The sequence below is a fragment of the Xiphias gladius genome, chromosome 6 (assembly GCF_016859285.1).
Source record: "Xiphias gladius isolate SHS-SW01 ecotype Sanya breed wild chromosome 6, ASM1685928v1, whole genome shotgun sequence".
Taxonomy (NCBI): Eukaryota; Metazoa; Chordata; class Actinopteri; order Istiophoriformes; family Xiphiidae; genus Xiphias; species Xiphias gladius.
This window is the reverse complement of record NC_053405.1, coordinates 15,542,023-15,558,721: the sequence shown is the minus strand read 5'-3', so window position 1 is coordinate 15,558,721 and position 16,699 is coordinate 15,542,023. Positions and strand designations below refer to the sequence as shown.

Sequence of the window (16,699 nt, the reverse complement as noted above, 5' to 3'; positions counted from 1 at the left end):
CCGCAACCTGCTGCTGTCTCATCCCAGATCACAAACCGCTGCAGTGTTTTCAGGAGTGATCCTTAACCAGCCTCCTGCCTCCTCCTCCTCCTCCCGTGTAGCCATTTAATTGTTAATCAGGGCGAGAACAATATTGGTGTGTCATGCCACAGCATGCCCCCACATTCCTGTGGTGTGTTATCCGCTCAAATCCAGTCATGCAGAAGACCTTTGGCACAGCCAAGTGCCACAATGTCTGGCTGTCTGGGTAAAGCACAGTATTGCAGGCTACGTTAGGGGGAGCCAGGAGAGCAGCCGAATGCCACAGGTGTGTGGAAAGGAGAAGGGGACAGAGAATTATTTACATTTATTAAATCCAGTCGTGCAATACCTCTCAATTTCCATTTTCCATCATCAGTGTGATATATATTTTTAAGGTAATGATTTTTTTTAATGTGTGAGGACTTGGAAGTACTTGGATCTCATCTAGAAAAAATTGTAGCCTCTTTTAGTTCTTTTTCCAGTATCTATTTTAGGAGCAGGCAGTAAAATAAACATGTTTCTGTAATAGTCATTTGATTGTCAAGACTGGATGTTTTTAATCTGTTACCAATGATTTGTTTCAATCATCTCATCATCAACAGCACCAGTATAAAGGTAAGTGTTATGTCCCCTTAAAATTTCCAGAGGATAAAGTGAGTAACACATGTAAAATGAGCCCAAGAGGAAGAAAGAACAGCGGGGGGGGGGTCCCCCTCTCTCCCCCTTTATACATCTGTGGATGAGTAATGAGTCAGCTGCGGGTGAGGGAGGGACAGTACCTGAGGCACAGGAGAGAGGAGAGCAACACAAGAACAAACAGCCACGGCACTAAGGGCCTTAACAGTAAGATATTTTAGTCCTGGAAGCTATTATGTTGGCTTTGCTGTATATTCATAGTCAACCAAACAGTACATTAAAGCTGGCACTGGATGTCGATGTTACATCACAAAGACATTAGACAGATGCTAAATTTTAGTTAGAAATGAAAATCGGTTGATGTCGAAACCCAATGTTGGCTAACTGATATTGTAATGTTTATCTGAAGTTTAGCAGATGTTGGGTTTTGGTCACCATACTTCATGACTAAACTGTCAGTATTCTAGGTCAAGGTGCCGCTGGAATGAGACGTTTGGAAGACATTGGATTTTGGATACTTAAAAACACAACTTAAAACCAGCAAAATATCAACGTCAGCCGTCATCCATATTCATCCATTAGCTATACCAATTATCCACTGAGGGTCTCGCTGCAGCCAATCCCAGCTGACATGGGCCGAGGGACAGGATACACGCTGGACAGGTGGCCAGTCTCTCAAATGGCTGACATACAGAGACAAACAACCCTTCACACTCACATTCACATTTACAGGCAATTTAGTCACAAACTAACCTAACCTGTCTTCGGACTGTGGGGGAAGCCATAGTACTTGGAGGATACCCACGCAGGCACGGGGAGAACATAAAACTCCACACAGAAAGGCCCCGGCCAAAACGGGTTTTGAACACACAACCTTCTTGCTGTGAGGCGGAAGTGTTAAACCACCGCACCACCACGCCACCCACCGCCATCAGCATTCTACGACAAATTGACAAAGGCATTTCACGTTGTCCTGACATTGAATTCTGGTCATCCGACGTCACACCAGCAGTCAGTGTTATGTCACCAGCTGCGTGCCTGAGGGGCACTGTCATGTCTGTAAATATAGAGCTACAGCAGCAGGTTATCCTAGCTCAGCACAAAGACTAGCACCTCCAAAGCTCACTAATTAACACAATATATCTCATTTGGTAAATCCATATAAAAATTTAAATGTATAAACAACATGTTGTGTTTTTACAGGGGACTATGTGCGGGACTATTTCTTGGCTGGGTGCAGTAACTTCCTGGAGTCTTGTAATCACCATGAGGTTGCCATACAACCAGCGGAGACTCCAGGTTCCAAAATGTCAAACGATTCCTTTAAAGTTTCTATTTACACTTACTTTGCTTTAAGATGCTAAAACTTGCCACAATACGTTATTGCTTCATGTCCCTGATGCTGAGCTGCTTTTTGCATCACAAACTATAAATGGACCTTTTCGGTGAGTCACAGTGGCGTAACCGACCTGAGTCAGGAGCGGAGTGGGGAGCTGATTCTACTGTCATCTACTCCTGCACTACTTCTCACCCCCCTTCCGGGCCCTCAGTCACTTTGCCGATAGGATCATCGCAAAACAACCCTGCAGATACATCAAACACAAAAATCTGACTTAGTGGCAAACAACCTACCTGCCTCTGAGCAAATTGCAGCGTTTCTGCTTGCTTTAACCAATCCAAAGACAGAGCTCACTCTCCCTGTGTCTGAAAGCTTCAATCCACATATTATCATCTGCAGGTGACTGTATTATCTGTGATTCCCATCGAGCGCACAAATGCTCACCGCTATGAGCTCTTTCAGTACAAAGTCCGTTCATTTGCAGCCTGTGCTGTTATGTCTGGCACCAGATTTCCACTAACCACGTGGCCATCTAAGGTAAGTAGGGCTGCACGTGAGCCACAAGCTGCCTCCTGTGTTGTAATCAAATCATCATATTTACAGAGAAGAGGGAATCACGAATCAATCCGACTTTGAAAAGAAAGTTCAAGAGAAGGCTCAAAACATCAACAGGCTTCAGATACTGTCCTGACCTACTTTCACCTTTTAACATCGTGCTGGGAGACTCTGAAGTTCTCAAAACAAAATGATGATGTGATGGTTATTGAATCACGTTTTCTAATTCCCAAGACAAATCAACTCATGAGAAAGCTGCTCCTCTCTCTATTATGTCAGTTCAATCAGAAGAAATAACTTATGTGTGTCAAATCACAGTCAGCTTACACTTTGCAATTACTGCCAAATCTCCATATTTTCGGCATGGAGCCTGTAAATCTTTGTTCCTCAACACTAGTGCTACATTTAAAGTAACAACTTCAAAAGTCTTGTCCGGTCTCAGAACCGGGGTTGAACTGTGCATACAGGATTGGCATGTCAACAGGCTCATTATGGAGCATCATCAACCACCTTAATTACTGGTAATTGCGGTCCCAAGCTCTCAAACCTTGGACAAACTGGATAATTAGCAAAAAATGATATTTTTGCTGGCAGACTTGTAAAGCAAACTGTCAGACAACCCCCATTACACTCTGGTTATATGAGATTGATGTATTGTGAGATGAGCACGATGAGAGCAGTGTGTATCTAGCTCTCTCTGGGCGCTGCATTTAGGCTCCTAAATACTTTGATGGATTGAATGCAGAGGACAAGTTTCTCCACGGGGATTAATAATGGATAGTTATCTGTGCAGACTCTTTCTCATACCCAATGAAAGAATTTTATTTTGACAGGAAGGGTGAAGTTGGGAGGTTTGGATCAGGATGGGTGACAAAGGGCTTGCTAGCCTCACCTTGTGATTCAACCGGTTAAGATTGTATATTGTTTTACATAAACCTGTTATATAGCCTTTTCAGTACTTTGAAGTATACATGTTTAACCCCATAACGTCCAGTTTCATTTAATTTCCCACTGAGAAGCTTTAAGGATGTTAAAATCATCTTATTCCACTCTGACAGAAATATATATGTATATTCTAAACCATGTGGTTCCAGCCCTTCACTGAAACTATTTGATGTTTATACTGAGTAAAATATTCAAACCCCAGACTCCCTGTTCTATAAACGCTCAAAATTCACTCTGACATATTTGGCATCTTTGGAAACTTTGGGACCTCCACTAGAAATTATAATAACGTTCAGTGGGTTTGAAGAATGTTTGGCTGCACAGCATGAGTTTGTTATGAGTGACTAGGAGTGTGTCAGTGTGACTGAAGAGGTTAAGCTTATGCCTCTGCATTGCCTTTCTTTATACCTAAAGCTCATCATTTTTCACAGAAGTTCAAGGGAAAATACGCGGATTCTTAAAAGGATATGACAGTTTAAACAGATTTTCAATAGCATGTAATGTCCCCAGGCATCCATAAGGTCCCCTCACTACAGGAAGCGCTTGCAGTAATGAAAGTGAAAGGAAAAAAAACGTTAAAATCTATTTAACTAAAACAAAAATAAAACAAAATAAAAAAATTAAAGTAGCAATGTTTGCTCAAACGGTATGTTAATACCAAATTTGTTATAATTCAAACAAAACTAATAAGCCCTACTTTCACAATCACCTCTTGGAATAGCAGCACTAGGACACCTTTCAGATTAAGGTTACAGCAGCTGGAGATACAATCTCTTCTTTCCCCTGAGGGCTGTTCAGGGCCTTTGATTTGCTCTGCAGTCGGGCAGCTGTAGCAAGAGCTGTGGACAGTGGCAGAGATCAGTGGAGACCATCAGGTTCCAGCCCGCCGGCAGCTGCAAAAGTCTCCCTTTAATACCTGCAAACGGTGGCGTGTCTCTCTTTTTTTAGTAAAGCAAACAGACCACAACAGGAAAATAAAATATTTGCCAGGCTAAATGATGGGCGAGCTGGGGACATACGCAGCAGCCTCAGCAAGGAGAACAGTTGGTGACTGTGGAGCCTCTTCTGACAGACCCAATGGCAGCATTGTGCCAGAGGCTGTCAGCAGGAGGGTGTGTGACGCTGGAATGTCAAATACTGCAGGAATGTTATTTATTTTCACAAACACCACCAAGCACTCCCCTATCAACACACATAGGAGGGTCCCTGCACACATACAGTATACACCCACAGAAGATCCAGATACTAATATGCATGTGTACACACTGGCTGGTCTGATGTGCTCACATCGGCCTGGCCAATAGGAGTCCTCCATCTCTGCCTCCCCTTACCTGTGGGAAGATCAACATGAGAGCTCTCATCCTTGATGTGCTGCCATTTGCTCAGTTCATAAAGACGCCAGGAAACACAGAGCAACAAAGGGGAGGCCGAAATAAAGATCTGCTCGATTATTCATGAGAGCTTCGGTTACTACTTTGTTGTGGGAGGAAAACCATAATAGGCCACTTTTTCTCCAAACAGATGTTAGAGAAATCATAATTCTTTGCATAGAAGATGAGTATTATTTTTGCAGCTCGTTGAAGCTCTTTTTTGTCAAGCTGTGTCCCTGCTCATGTCTAGACAGGAGTGTGCACTTTTAACATCAGCTCTTAGTCTTTCTCTGCTGATTCAGAAAAAAATTGAGAAACCATTTGCCCGCAGACAGTACCAGGGCCAATTACTTTCCAACACTTCTGAGCAGTGGAAGCTGTGTGTCATCACCCGGGCATTTGGAGCTGGTCTGCAGTCAGCGGCGGTGGAATTCGACTGGGTCTCAGGTTCGTGTGAGGAGATGGTGCCAGCTTTCCAGCCGAGCTCCAACTGGGTTAAAATGTCACTCTCCTACTCACATGAAGGTGAAAAGATGAATAAAATTCAACTACAGCCTGAGTGAGTTCTCCTTAGATTCTGACATGTAGTCACTGCTGTGTGACAGTTACACTTCGAGACACTGAAATTGCAAATCTCCGCCCCCTGAAGTGTCCTGAAGTTGACCCTGACCGTGCTGTTGAGGGACAGATACAGAAAGACTGATTCCTCGCAGGAATCACTGTGTCATTGTACGCCTGCATGTTGAATGAAGTGTTTGTAAAGCTCAAGTTCCCCTCTTTTCATCTGCTGTCAGTCCAAAATAATAGTCTGCATACAAAGAGTTTGGAAGACACTTTTCTTTACACAAAAAACATTCAAGAAAACTCCTGAAAATACTGTTGAATAGATGCAGAATCAGTGCATAACAAGGGGGTTTCCAGCTCTTTCTAAATAAGGAGCTTCCGATAAAAACATCCATCTTTAGTGACACTACACATACAAATCTAATGGCAAATATTCTTAGAATCTGACAAAAGCATCAAAATTTCTTGCTCCTGGGGGACTTACACCGCATAGAGTCAAACAGAGTCTGAATAAGCAATTACACTTTGTTCCCAGCTGTCCTGTTTTATCTGTCTCTTGGATTGTTCCCACGCCTCTTCCTCAACATCGCCCCAGCTGGAGCCGCCGAAACAGAAAAAACCCACAAACATTTGTTCAAACGCAACATGGCACACAGAGGAGCCATAAAAAGCAAAGGGGTTGTGAAACAAAGGACTGAAGCAAGTGCACAGACATCTGTAGAGTGAACCTGCTGTGACAGAGCTACTGAGCCTTGATCTACCTGTAAATAAATCTAAATGTCAACATTATATAGTCTTTGACATGAGTGTGGTGCATGAACAAAGGCACACGAGGTGCATGTTACATCAACCTGTCGCATGTTGCGGCCGTCAGGGCTGACAACTCCATGTTTCCATAGTATTCACCTTTAAACAACTAATACATATACAATATACATATACAAGTTTCTGCATCGAGTCTGATCAATATTATTGGCCTGCACTGGCCTGTGTATGGCTGATTTGTGTTAGATTCACGTTTTCCACATGTCCATATGTGTATGTTTCCATTTATTCTTTACAGAAAATGTAATTCCAGGGAGGTTTACCTAAAACTTGACTTTTGTCTTAACAATCACCCCTCGACTTTGAAAATAACATTTGTTGTTCAACTGTAAAACATCCTGCGCCGTAAAGATCAGATTATAGCTACATATCCTCGTCAACTTGGCTTTACTTTATGTTCCTGAATAAAGTAAAGATTGGAAAATATGAGATTTTTAAAAAAAAAGAGAAAAAAGAATGAAACTCTTAAATATAAATATCGGGACCTACAAAATCCAACACTCTTCTCGTGCTGTGGAGTTTTCACTGTCAGCCAACTGCTGACTGATGCAGGAATTTTCTCAGTTTTCAGGTGTCAATCCAACACGTTTACTGGCAAATACATACACTTATGTCCCATGTATGTGGTTATACTGCACAGGACTGAGGCACTTGGTGCATGTGTGTGTGTGCCCTGCTTTTTATGTACAGCTACTGGAGTGGAAACGCCATCGAACCACCACAGGTAACAGCAGTGTTCTGCGGGCCTGCGCCTTTGCTGTGCAGCACCTTCGAAACGCTCCTCTGAGCTCTCCTCTCATCACTCCGCTTCTCCGCATCACGGTGCTCGGCAAGCGGCAGCGGCGGCTGACGGAGGCTCCAGCAGGTAGTGCGGAGCGCAGCCGGGGGACAACAATAGCGCTCATTCAGACCCGCCTCGCTGATTCACATGCAGGACCCCCCCCCCCCCAGCCCCCTTACCTTCTGATAAGCCATCTGAAGATAGTTGTAGGGGATCCTCCTGTGGAAGTCCTGCACCACATCCTCGCTGACTGCGTGCACAGACTGCGTGCCGAGTTTCTCGTCGATGCATGTGTTCATGCACGCCGCTCTCCGGAGGACCACGTCGAAGAAGCGCAGGTCCGCGAAGGTCTCATCAAACGGATGCTGGTCGTGGCAACTCAGCCGGCACCGGACTTTGGTGCGCCGGACCTCTCCGTAGCTGCTGAGCGCTCCCTCCATGTAGCGCACCATAGTTTCATAGTCGCTCCTGTAAAATGCCCGCACCGCGTTGTCGTATAACAGGTCGTAGGGCTCCAGGAAAGCGGCCGAGGATGACAACGCGCCGGTCAGCAGGACTACTGACAGGACAGCAGCCCGTGGAAAGTTTCCATCCATCCTCAGCTTCGGCTCAGACCGTGAGGGGCGACGGGCGGGGAGCAGACGGAGCGGCTGTCAGTCACGACAACAGTCAGCTCAGACTCGCCTTACAGTCCATTTATATGTTCCTCCCAAAGACAGTCGGGACGGCACCGGATCAGGGCGGAATGTTACTTTAGTCGGGGACGCACATTTTGCTGTGACCCTTCTCCGGCTCGGGTGACTCCTCCCCTCCGAGGCGTGAATGGCCAGACTACAATCAGAGCTTCTCCTTACAGGCTGCCGGAGCAGCCGAGTGCGCGGAGTCACGGGGGTCCTTCAGGGATCCCCGAGGGTAGCCTCAAGCAGGAGCAAAAATGTACGTGTATTTCACCACGCACATCCGAATCTTTGTTGTCAGGTTCGTTTCTCTTTAAAAAAAAAAAAAAAAAAATAAGTTTTTGTTCCATAAGACGTTAAATGTTCAGATGCTCCGCAGTATGAAAAGAAGAGGTGTGGGCTCCTTCTCGGGCTGGATAAAGTGACTACGGAAATGCCTGAAAAAGAAATGTGCCTCAATACGAAGAAGACAGTTCTCCTCAGGTTCAAGAGGAGAGCTGCAGCAATAGACTCAATTAAAACTCGACTTTTGTCTAAACGAGCTATTAATGTTAAATATAGCCCCGTACTTATTAGGTATTGTGCGTTTTTCAGGAAAGTGGCGCAAGGATAATAACTCGATACATTTGCAATATTAGTTTTTTATATTCCTTTTCAGGGCGACCCTGTAACATCTGCCCAGTGGGTACAGATGAAAAATAACCTCTTGGCTAACTTCCTGCATCAAGGCATGTTGATTAATGTGCACTGTTCATGTGAAATAAACCCATAAATGGTAAAAAAAAATAAAAAAGTGGGCTGTTTAAATAAAAGTTTGAAACTTTTCAGTTTCTTAACAGACATTGGATTATTATAATATTTACAAATTCGTATCATTTCTGGTGAGGTATGTGTACAAATGCTGGCGCCCTTGACTTCTGGAAGACTGTTGTTTAGGCGGTTGTGTGTCAAGACACCGTCAGACACTGTCCACTTAAAAGACACAGTCTCCCTCTTGAGGACGTTTCAGTTACAAGCAGTTTAATCACCGGTCTGTTTTAAAACTACTCCCGCATCTTATCATTCAGGACAACGAATAGACATGGGTGAATCTTAAAAATAAATAAATTAATAAACAACAACAACAACAACAACAAAAAACAAAACAAAAAAAACACTACATTAACCTGCACAGCAACATCTTTGAAACTACAGAGGCCACAGGTATGTGGTTAATCTACGTGTGTGTGTGTCTATCAGTTTAGTCTGGGTCCAAACTTTTATTAGCTTGAAAACTAACTGAAAAATGTCTGTGTGATGGTTTTAAATATCATATCAAGCAAAAGCTTTCACAACTGTAATCTGAAAGCAAACTGTGAAAGCTACTCCATGCGGACTTCACCACTAGAGGGCAGTAAACACAGGAGACGTTTTTATCTGGAGGAAATTTCATTTTCAGTAACACAAACATACATTTACTTTAACAGGAAAACCCTTTAGAATGCACTTTACTGGCATCCAGGATAATCAATTCCCCCCCCCCGTGCATCAGTCAGTGAATGTGTGGGAGGATCCTGCAGAATCACAAGTACTCCCTGCTGAAGAACATGTAGGCACATCACATCTGCTGAAGTGTTTCTCTGCTACAGATGTCTCATGCTCTTTACTGTAAGGACGAAGGCACTCCTGTGTATTTATATCTGCATTTGGATGACTCCTCTATTTCGGTACACACTCTACTAAATGTTTTAAAGTATGAGCATGTGATCTGTTTGATCCCTGTCTATTTCATTCATAATTTAATTAGTATGGCACAATGAGTGTAGAAAAAATTTGACCTTTTCAGAGACAATTATAGGTCATATTATATGAGTTAAATGTATTTGTCCATAAGAATGATTAACTGCAAAAAGAGTAGGATTTAATGGGCGTTGAGGAAACACAAAACCATAGCGGACAAAGGACTCAACATGAACGTCTCGGCTTGTTTGTACAAGGGTCCTACAAGAAACGGACAAAATAACAGAAATGTCATAGCCTAGTTAACGCAATGCAACACAACAAACACGAGAGACTAGCATCTCAAAAATGACCACAGACTGGAATCAACAACTCAGTACGAGTTTCAGACTGGTAGTTCTCCCTGCAGGGCTCTTGTACTGGATTGCATTACAGCTGTTTGTCTTCATGTAGAAGTACAGCATTACCAGTTGCTGTAAGGGTGTGTCTCTTCAGTCTGCTGTCTTTTGCTCGAGAAGGTTTCACCATTACCCAGACTTAATTAATTCCACATATCATGGATGATTCTTTAATTTTGTGGTTGTTGCAATCAGTAATATATTATGAAAATTGGGTGAGCTTGTAAGTGCTCTTTAATTGGTTCCTCTGCCCTCTTTTCTTTTCAATTGAATGTACTTCGGATGAAGGGAGTCTGACAGTTATACTTCGCCAGATTAATAAAACCATACAGTAACTCCAGCCAAGTCCAACTTTTCAGGCCAAAAACTCTTGCAGTGCACTTTCCTCAAAGAGACACATGGCTGGTAAAGATTTGGTCTGTTTGTGGATACAGTGCTACAAATAATTAAAACTGTTTAAGTTAATACAGACGTAAATAGAATAAAACAGGGTAGAAAAATCATAATACCACTGCCACAAAACATCCATTGTGCAGCTTAGCATTTTCTCCCATTTTACTTTCAATTTTTTTGTCTGAGAGTTCAGGAAGGGTTGGCACTGCATCCGTCCCATGAGGGATTCTAGCCTTTGTTTACATCCACTGAGGGCATAACACAGCCTCCTTGTATTTGTTGTGTTTCAACTGAAGAATGAGGAAATTTCCTCCAACAGTTTGGCTCTGTCAGGTTGGAAGATGTTTCCGTCGGACTGCCGTGGCGTTCAGGAAAACACTGACAACAGCTGCCACTCCAGGATGGCATTCTTCTGCAATTAATAGTTTTAAAGCATCAAATGATTTTTGTCACACAAGGTGTTACACACACTTTGGCTCAGTCGTATGGTATGAGATTGGAGCAAAAACTGAGGTTCAAACGTGTTCAAAACTTAGGACTCAAGGTGCTGGGATTTGTAGTCTTGGCTCTGAGATCTACCGGCACAGGTCAGGTCATCTCAGAAAACACTGAGGCACACTTTAAATGTTTTATCCATCATTGTTTATACATTCCGTCTTGTGTATTTGTCTCTTTTTATTTGTATGCTTCTTAACAAAATGTGGGAAGTCCTACAAAGCTTGATCTCCTCACTTATCAGTCAGTTTTTAAGCATCTTAAATGCTGAGTTTTAACACACTAACTACTTGGTATTTTTCACTAGTATTTCCCTCCTTCACAGGTGATATCTCAACACTGTCTCTCTGTTCCATGGAGGGAAACTCTCACTCCTTTTCCAATAAATTCTCTACTCTGAGTGGTAGCAGCTATAATAACCGATGCCATTAAATACAGTATTTAAAGGGTAAAATGTCAGTACATATGAAAGGAAGGAAAACATCCCTGTGCCAGGAAAGCTCTCATTACTAAAGCATTGTAGGTCTTTTCAAGGCAACGGGTTCTGCTTCGCCACAGCAAACAGCAGTGTTTTACAGTTTAAACCGAACCAAATCAGATTCAGTGCAGGCTGAATGTGAAATTTGATCATGCGTCGAATCTTTGCTGAAATTAAACTGCTGTGTGATTAAGTCATCGTACTCCTAACGGCAGACTAGTTCAGAGATGTTAATATTAGACTGGCTGTTTTATTACGCCACGCAAACTAATTCACATATGGATTTTCCCTTGATACTACACTTGAAACAGAGACTGAGGCCTCGGGGGTGCCCCACGCAATCTTCATCATGACCAGAGGTGGAAAGTTAACATTGAGTACTTTAGTACAATTTTGAGGTACTTGTACTTGAACTGATTAATTCTATTTTATGCTACTTTATATTTCTAGTCCACTACATTTCAGAGGCATATATTGTATTTTTTACTTCACTACATTTATTTTACAGCTTTAGTTACTTGTTACTTTGCAGATTCAGATTATCGATACAAAATGTAATCAAAAATTAAGTTAAAATGAATTTTTTTGGTTATGCTGCCAGCGGTATATAAAGTAGTTAGAATTAGCTCTGACTTTACCAGCTGCAACATTAAACTGATGCTCGCACATTAATGCATCAACAATCATGGTGAATAACATATAATTCTGAAGTAGGCCATTCTGCACAATGAGTCTTTGAATGCAAGACTTTTACTTGTAATGGAGTGTTTCTCACTGTGGTAAGTCTTCATCACTCTCAGAAAAAACGGTTCATGTAAAGCAAGCGAATGATTTACTGCACTGCACCATGGGAGTCAGAATTAAAGAGTAATTTAAGTATGGAAGGGTCTTGAAGAAAACATTAATCCAGTGCCATGTGTAGAGGTTAAAAGAAAAAAATATAACACAATTTACCTAAAATATGTAGTTATTCTGTTATGAATAAACCTTCAGTGGAGTGAAGCCAAAAAAATCCTGGCTGTGTGAAAAGCCAACATAGCAAGTGGGTTTAAAATATAATGTTTCAGGCAGCACCAACTGAGATGAGTGAAAGTAATATCATGATGTTAACAAGACTTTCTTTTCCTGTTATCGATATTGTACCTTGATATGGCAACTGCATGCTAAATACAGTGTAAAATAATCAAATTGTTTTTTCATGTAATGAATTGTTAGTATATAATGCAGCGACCAGCCACATCATTGAAATCAGTGTCTCAGTATGGTGTTGGGCCACTAGAGCTTAAGCGCACCCTGGCATTGACTCTCTGGACTCTACTGGAGGGACGAAGCACCATTCTTCCAAAAGATGTTCCCTCATTTGGCGTTTTGATGATGGTGGTACACAAAACATTTAAGATGATAAAGAATTTATTATATTGCATATATAATATAAATATAATATACACAATATGATATATATAATATGTGCAATATAATAGACCACAAGGTTCAATTATAAAAATTAAAGAAAACAAAATAATTTATTTTTCCTCTCAAAATTTACATACTATTATCTTTCAAACTGCCATAGAATGTATTACGTAACAATAAAAACAACCTGAGGAGTTACAAGACTAAAAATATAAAACTTTATTCATATAATAAACAATATACACAAACAAATATTAACACCAGTGTGGAACTGAAGAGGTAAGGGGAAGGATTTGTATGGGAAAGTACACCATTAGAGTACAGAAATCCTGCTACAGAGTGTAAAAACTTCATGGCTAAACTGTAAACTATTCAAACGAGTGTTCGTCATTGGTAGTTGTGAAGAGTAACTTCATGATTTCACACATATACAAACAGGCTGAAACAGTCCACTGGGTTTAAACTGGACATGTAGATTTAAAAAAAAAAATACAAATAATTTGTTGTTATTGGTAAGTAATTTAAACATTGAATCCTTCACATCCTCACACCTGACAGTGGGACAAGCTACAGCTGTGGCTGTTTGCACCCACACGATAAATTAGATTCCAAGTCATTTCACACAGCTCGATCTTGCTCATAATTAATTGTTGAATTTAGGTAGTATATTCATAACAGTCCCACAGTGGTACATTTCCTCAGACTGTGCCAACCTTTCTCCTGTGCCCTCCTGACTAGACGTAGTTGGACTTGGGGTTGGTGGTGGGCAGGAGGTGGTTGGAGCTTATGGACTCGGACGACTCGGACCGTGAGCATCGCCGACAGCTGAGGAAAGCGCCACCGGCCATAGTGAGGAGGCCACCAGCCCAGCTGACAAACACTGCCTTACCAAACTCGAAGCTGCCGAGAAAAACAGATACGCACACATTTAGATGCATGTGCATGTTTACAAGATCAGTGTGTGTGTGTGTGTGTGTGTGTGTGTGTGTGTGTGTGTGTTCTCTTGACTGCTGTACCTTTGCAGGCGATGGGATGAATGGAAGGTCTGAACAATCATTTTGACATACCAGGAGGTGATGATGAGGGTCAATAAACCTGAAAAAGAAAACGCATCATCTATCATATTGTTCATCAACGTAGAGCTCATTTTAATTCTGCAAATCTTTCCAAGATCCTACTGTTCTTAAATCATTTAGGCCTGCAACTAATAATTACTTTTCACTGTCGATTGTTATTTTATCAATGAATAATTGAAGTGTTTGGAACATTAGAGATAGAGCAGAGGAAAATATACATCCACACTTTTTTAAAGCCCAGACCGATGGTATCAGATTGCTTGATTTATTCCTACCAACACTTCAAGACTAAAGATATAATATTTATCATCACTTAGGACAAAGAAAGCGATCGACTGTTTATCAAAATAATGGCCAATTTTTTTTCTGTTAATCAACTAATCAATGAATTGACTAATTGTCCCAGGTCTAAAATCTTTTGTGCTTGCATGTTGTTTATTTCTCAGGGGATTGGTTTAATTTTTATCATTATAAATATTGTTTATAGAATGACTGCAAAAAGTAGCAGAAAAGAATAAATATAGAGGAGGAATAAAAGATAATTTTCTGAATTTTATGGCATGTGAATTATAAAAAAGATTAAAGTAACTTTTGACTGACTTTGACAATCACCTACTATACTATACTTACATCAAAGATGATGAATAGGGATGATGTTGCTATATTATATTTGACATAGAATTCATCTGTAGTGCCTGTGACGGTTTGTCAGGTCCTGCTAAGCCACCGAACATACCTGAAACCATGAACATTATTCCTCCGATCATAGCTGTTGTGGACTTGCTCTCAGACTTGCCATCCATGAAGCGGGTGCACTTCATCCCAACTGTGGAGACCATCAGTGCCACGGCAGAGAGGAAGATGCTGATCAGCATCACTGCCCGGGTAGCCTGGACTTCAGCTGGAGGGACAGAGGAGGGGATGTCGGTTCATATCTACAGCCGGCTTCTCGTGGATGCAGTCTGTGATTGTTGGACATGTTCTCCGTTTGTGTCTCCTTTTCTATAAGACCCTACGTATTACTCATATATGTGTTACAATCACACTATGTGTTTTCTAGTTGACCCTTTGTCAACAGCAGAAAATGATACAATGTGAAGGTGAAACAAAAATATAATTCTGCAAAATAGACGGAGGGGGACTTTGGCTGGCCCTAAATTCCACAAGAAGAAAAGACAAATCCCTAAATAAACATTCCTTATGTGAATATAGAGCTGATACCCTAAAGTCTGATGAGGTCAAGTCAAAGAGCTCATACAACAAAGACGCACGTCTGGCTAATTAAAGCTAACTCATTGCCAGTGGAAGGTGTTTTAGCCAGTAGTGTCGACTGCGATGAAACCTACTTGGCAGCTTTAGGAGGGACTCGTGGAATTCGCAGGTCGTTCTCTCGTTGCCGCTGCAGCTCATCCACAAGCCCTCGTAGATGCGGTGCGTCTTGCCCTGCGCCTGCCTCTTCCATTCAACCATGAAAGTGGCGGCAACGGTGGCGGCGAGGCCGACCAGCGAGAGGAAGAAACCCAGGAGCTGCATTCCCGAGCTGGCCATCGTCTCCCGACAACAGCGGACAGGGCGTGTTCGGTGAATGGAAAAGAGTCCGCGAACTTGGTTGGATGTGGCCCAAAATGTAAATGATAATGGTAAAATTAAAAAAAAAAAAAAAAAAAAGGAAGAGTGATCGATGGTCGCTGAAGTCAACGCTCACTGATTTACGGTGATCTCGCTTGAAACGCCTCCTCGCACCTCCGCAGACCGTTATTCCTTCGCTCCTCTGCAGCCTCTATATAAAGTCCTAGGGACGTGACGCACGAGAGGTTGTACTCCACCTGCAGCAGATGCTGGGAGGGGGTTTTCTCTGGAAGTCGTATCAGCCCAATTAATAAATGGTGGCAGATACAGACCCTTCCGAATAAAAAGGAGTTGCGGCCCCAGAAGAGTTGGGCGAAAGCGCGATTTTCCTCTTGGAGTGTCGTGCAAACTTTACGAGACGTGCTGCAGCCCTCGAGCAACGATGGCAATGTGATGTAAAGTTAAATCCTCAGAATTAATGTGGGCTGAAGAAACGATCCCAAAAACGTCCGTATAGTTGAATGAGCACGTCTCGACACGTTCTCAATTAAAAGAAAAACAACATTACGGGTTAATATTTTTGCAAAGTGCTCCCCGAGCCCCCATCTGATACAGTCTCTGGGTAAACTTGCACATGTGTGCAATAACCCATTCTCAGTAAGAGATTGGCTGTCGGCCAATCTCTTACCCACGTGGTGCCCACATAGACATGTTGACAGGAAAGGTGAATATGATCAAGACTTCAGGTTTGTTGTCATTACACAGTTCAGAGCTGCAGAATGAACTGCAGTTTCTGTAATTTGTTTTTTTTTTTTCATCTGCATGTGTAGTTGAACTTTAAGTCTGGATGTTTGCCGAGATTGGTTCGTCATGGGCGAGCCCTGGCTCCACCGGCAAAATCTGAAATGCTGAAAGGACCAGGTGCGTCTGCATGTTTTAGTCTATTTAGCCCACCACTAATGAAATAATGGAGCTTAACATTATTATTACAATTACACTATTTTTATTACAACCACCATTACTCATGGCTTTCTACATGTGGTCTGCAGTTATGTCGGTGCAATTTTGCAGTGAATGGAAGAAAAACATGCAGAACCACCAGTATGAGGCTTTATTCATCACAGTTATATCTGAACCGCAAAAACTGCTCATCCAGTCCTCTTCCATCCACACGTTTGATGTCAAATCTGTAGCTTCCTTGTTTCACTGTTAAGCTGGTTGCTGATGATGTATTGAAAAAAAAAATGTGGATGATGAATTCATAATAATGCCTACCAAGTTATCCTTCGTTTACAACAGTATGAGCACTAAGCACGTCCATGTTTCACTTTAAGCCTGCATGAGCCTACATCAGGAAATCATTGCTGTATTATTCAGTGAGCTTGGTGCAATAGGTGTCCATCATTGCATACAGTAACAACAACCAGAGAACACAAGAAGCAAAG

At 42.0% G+C, this 16,699-nt stretch overlaps 2 protein-coding genes across 2 annotated transcripts in view; both read right to left on the bottom strand.

The window, feature by feature from the left end:
• The window catches only part of p3h2 (prolyl 3-hydroxylase 2), a 56,397-nt gene extending 48,290 nt beyond the window's left edge, over nucleotides 1-8,107 (bottom strand). Inside the window, exon 1 of the mRNA XM_040128851.1 lies at nucleotides 7,216-8,107. Coding sequence (XP_039984785.1) covers nucleotides 7,216-7,632 — 417 coding nt within the window. The 5' untranslated portion in view covers nucleotides 7,633-8,107. The remainder of the gene's footprint in view (nucleotides 1-7,215) is intronic.
• A 4,758-nt stretch (nucleotides 8,108-12,865) lies between these two features.
• On the bottom strand, nucleotides 12,866-15,306 carry LOC120791017 (claudin-1-like). The gene is made up of 4 exons (XM_040129107.1): nucleotides 15,032-15,306; nucleotides 14,422-14,586; nucleotides 13,626-13,704; nucleotides 12,866-13,509 (listed from the first exon to the last, which is right to left on the bottom strand). Exons 1-4 carry the CDS (start codon nucleotides 15,231-15,233, stop codon nucleotides 13,344-13,346), a joined length of 612 nt encoding a protein of 203 aa, XP_039985041.1. The 5' UTR covers nucleotides 15,234-15,306; the 3' UTR covers nucleotides 12,866-13,343.
• Between the last annotated feature and the right edge of the window lie 1,393 nt (nucleotides 15,307-16,699).

What these genes read in the sequence shown, in the direction of transcription:
- LOC120791017 (XM_040129107.1), bottom strand. Translation starts at nt 15,233, where the DNA reads ATGGCCAGCTCGGGAATGCAGCTCCTGGGTTTCTTCCTCTCGCTGGTC. An exon ending in AATAATGTTCATGGTTTCAG is followed by an intron (nt 13,705 to 14,421) that starts GTATGTTCGGTG and finishes TTTCTTTTTCAG; the next exon opens with GTTTATTGACCCTCATCATC. An exon ending in TCATCCCATCGCCTGCAAAG is followed by an intron (nt 13,510 to 13,625) that starts GTACAGCAGTCA and finishes TTTTCTCGGCAG; the next exon opens with CTTCGAGTTTGGTAAGGCAG.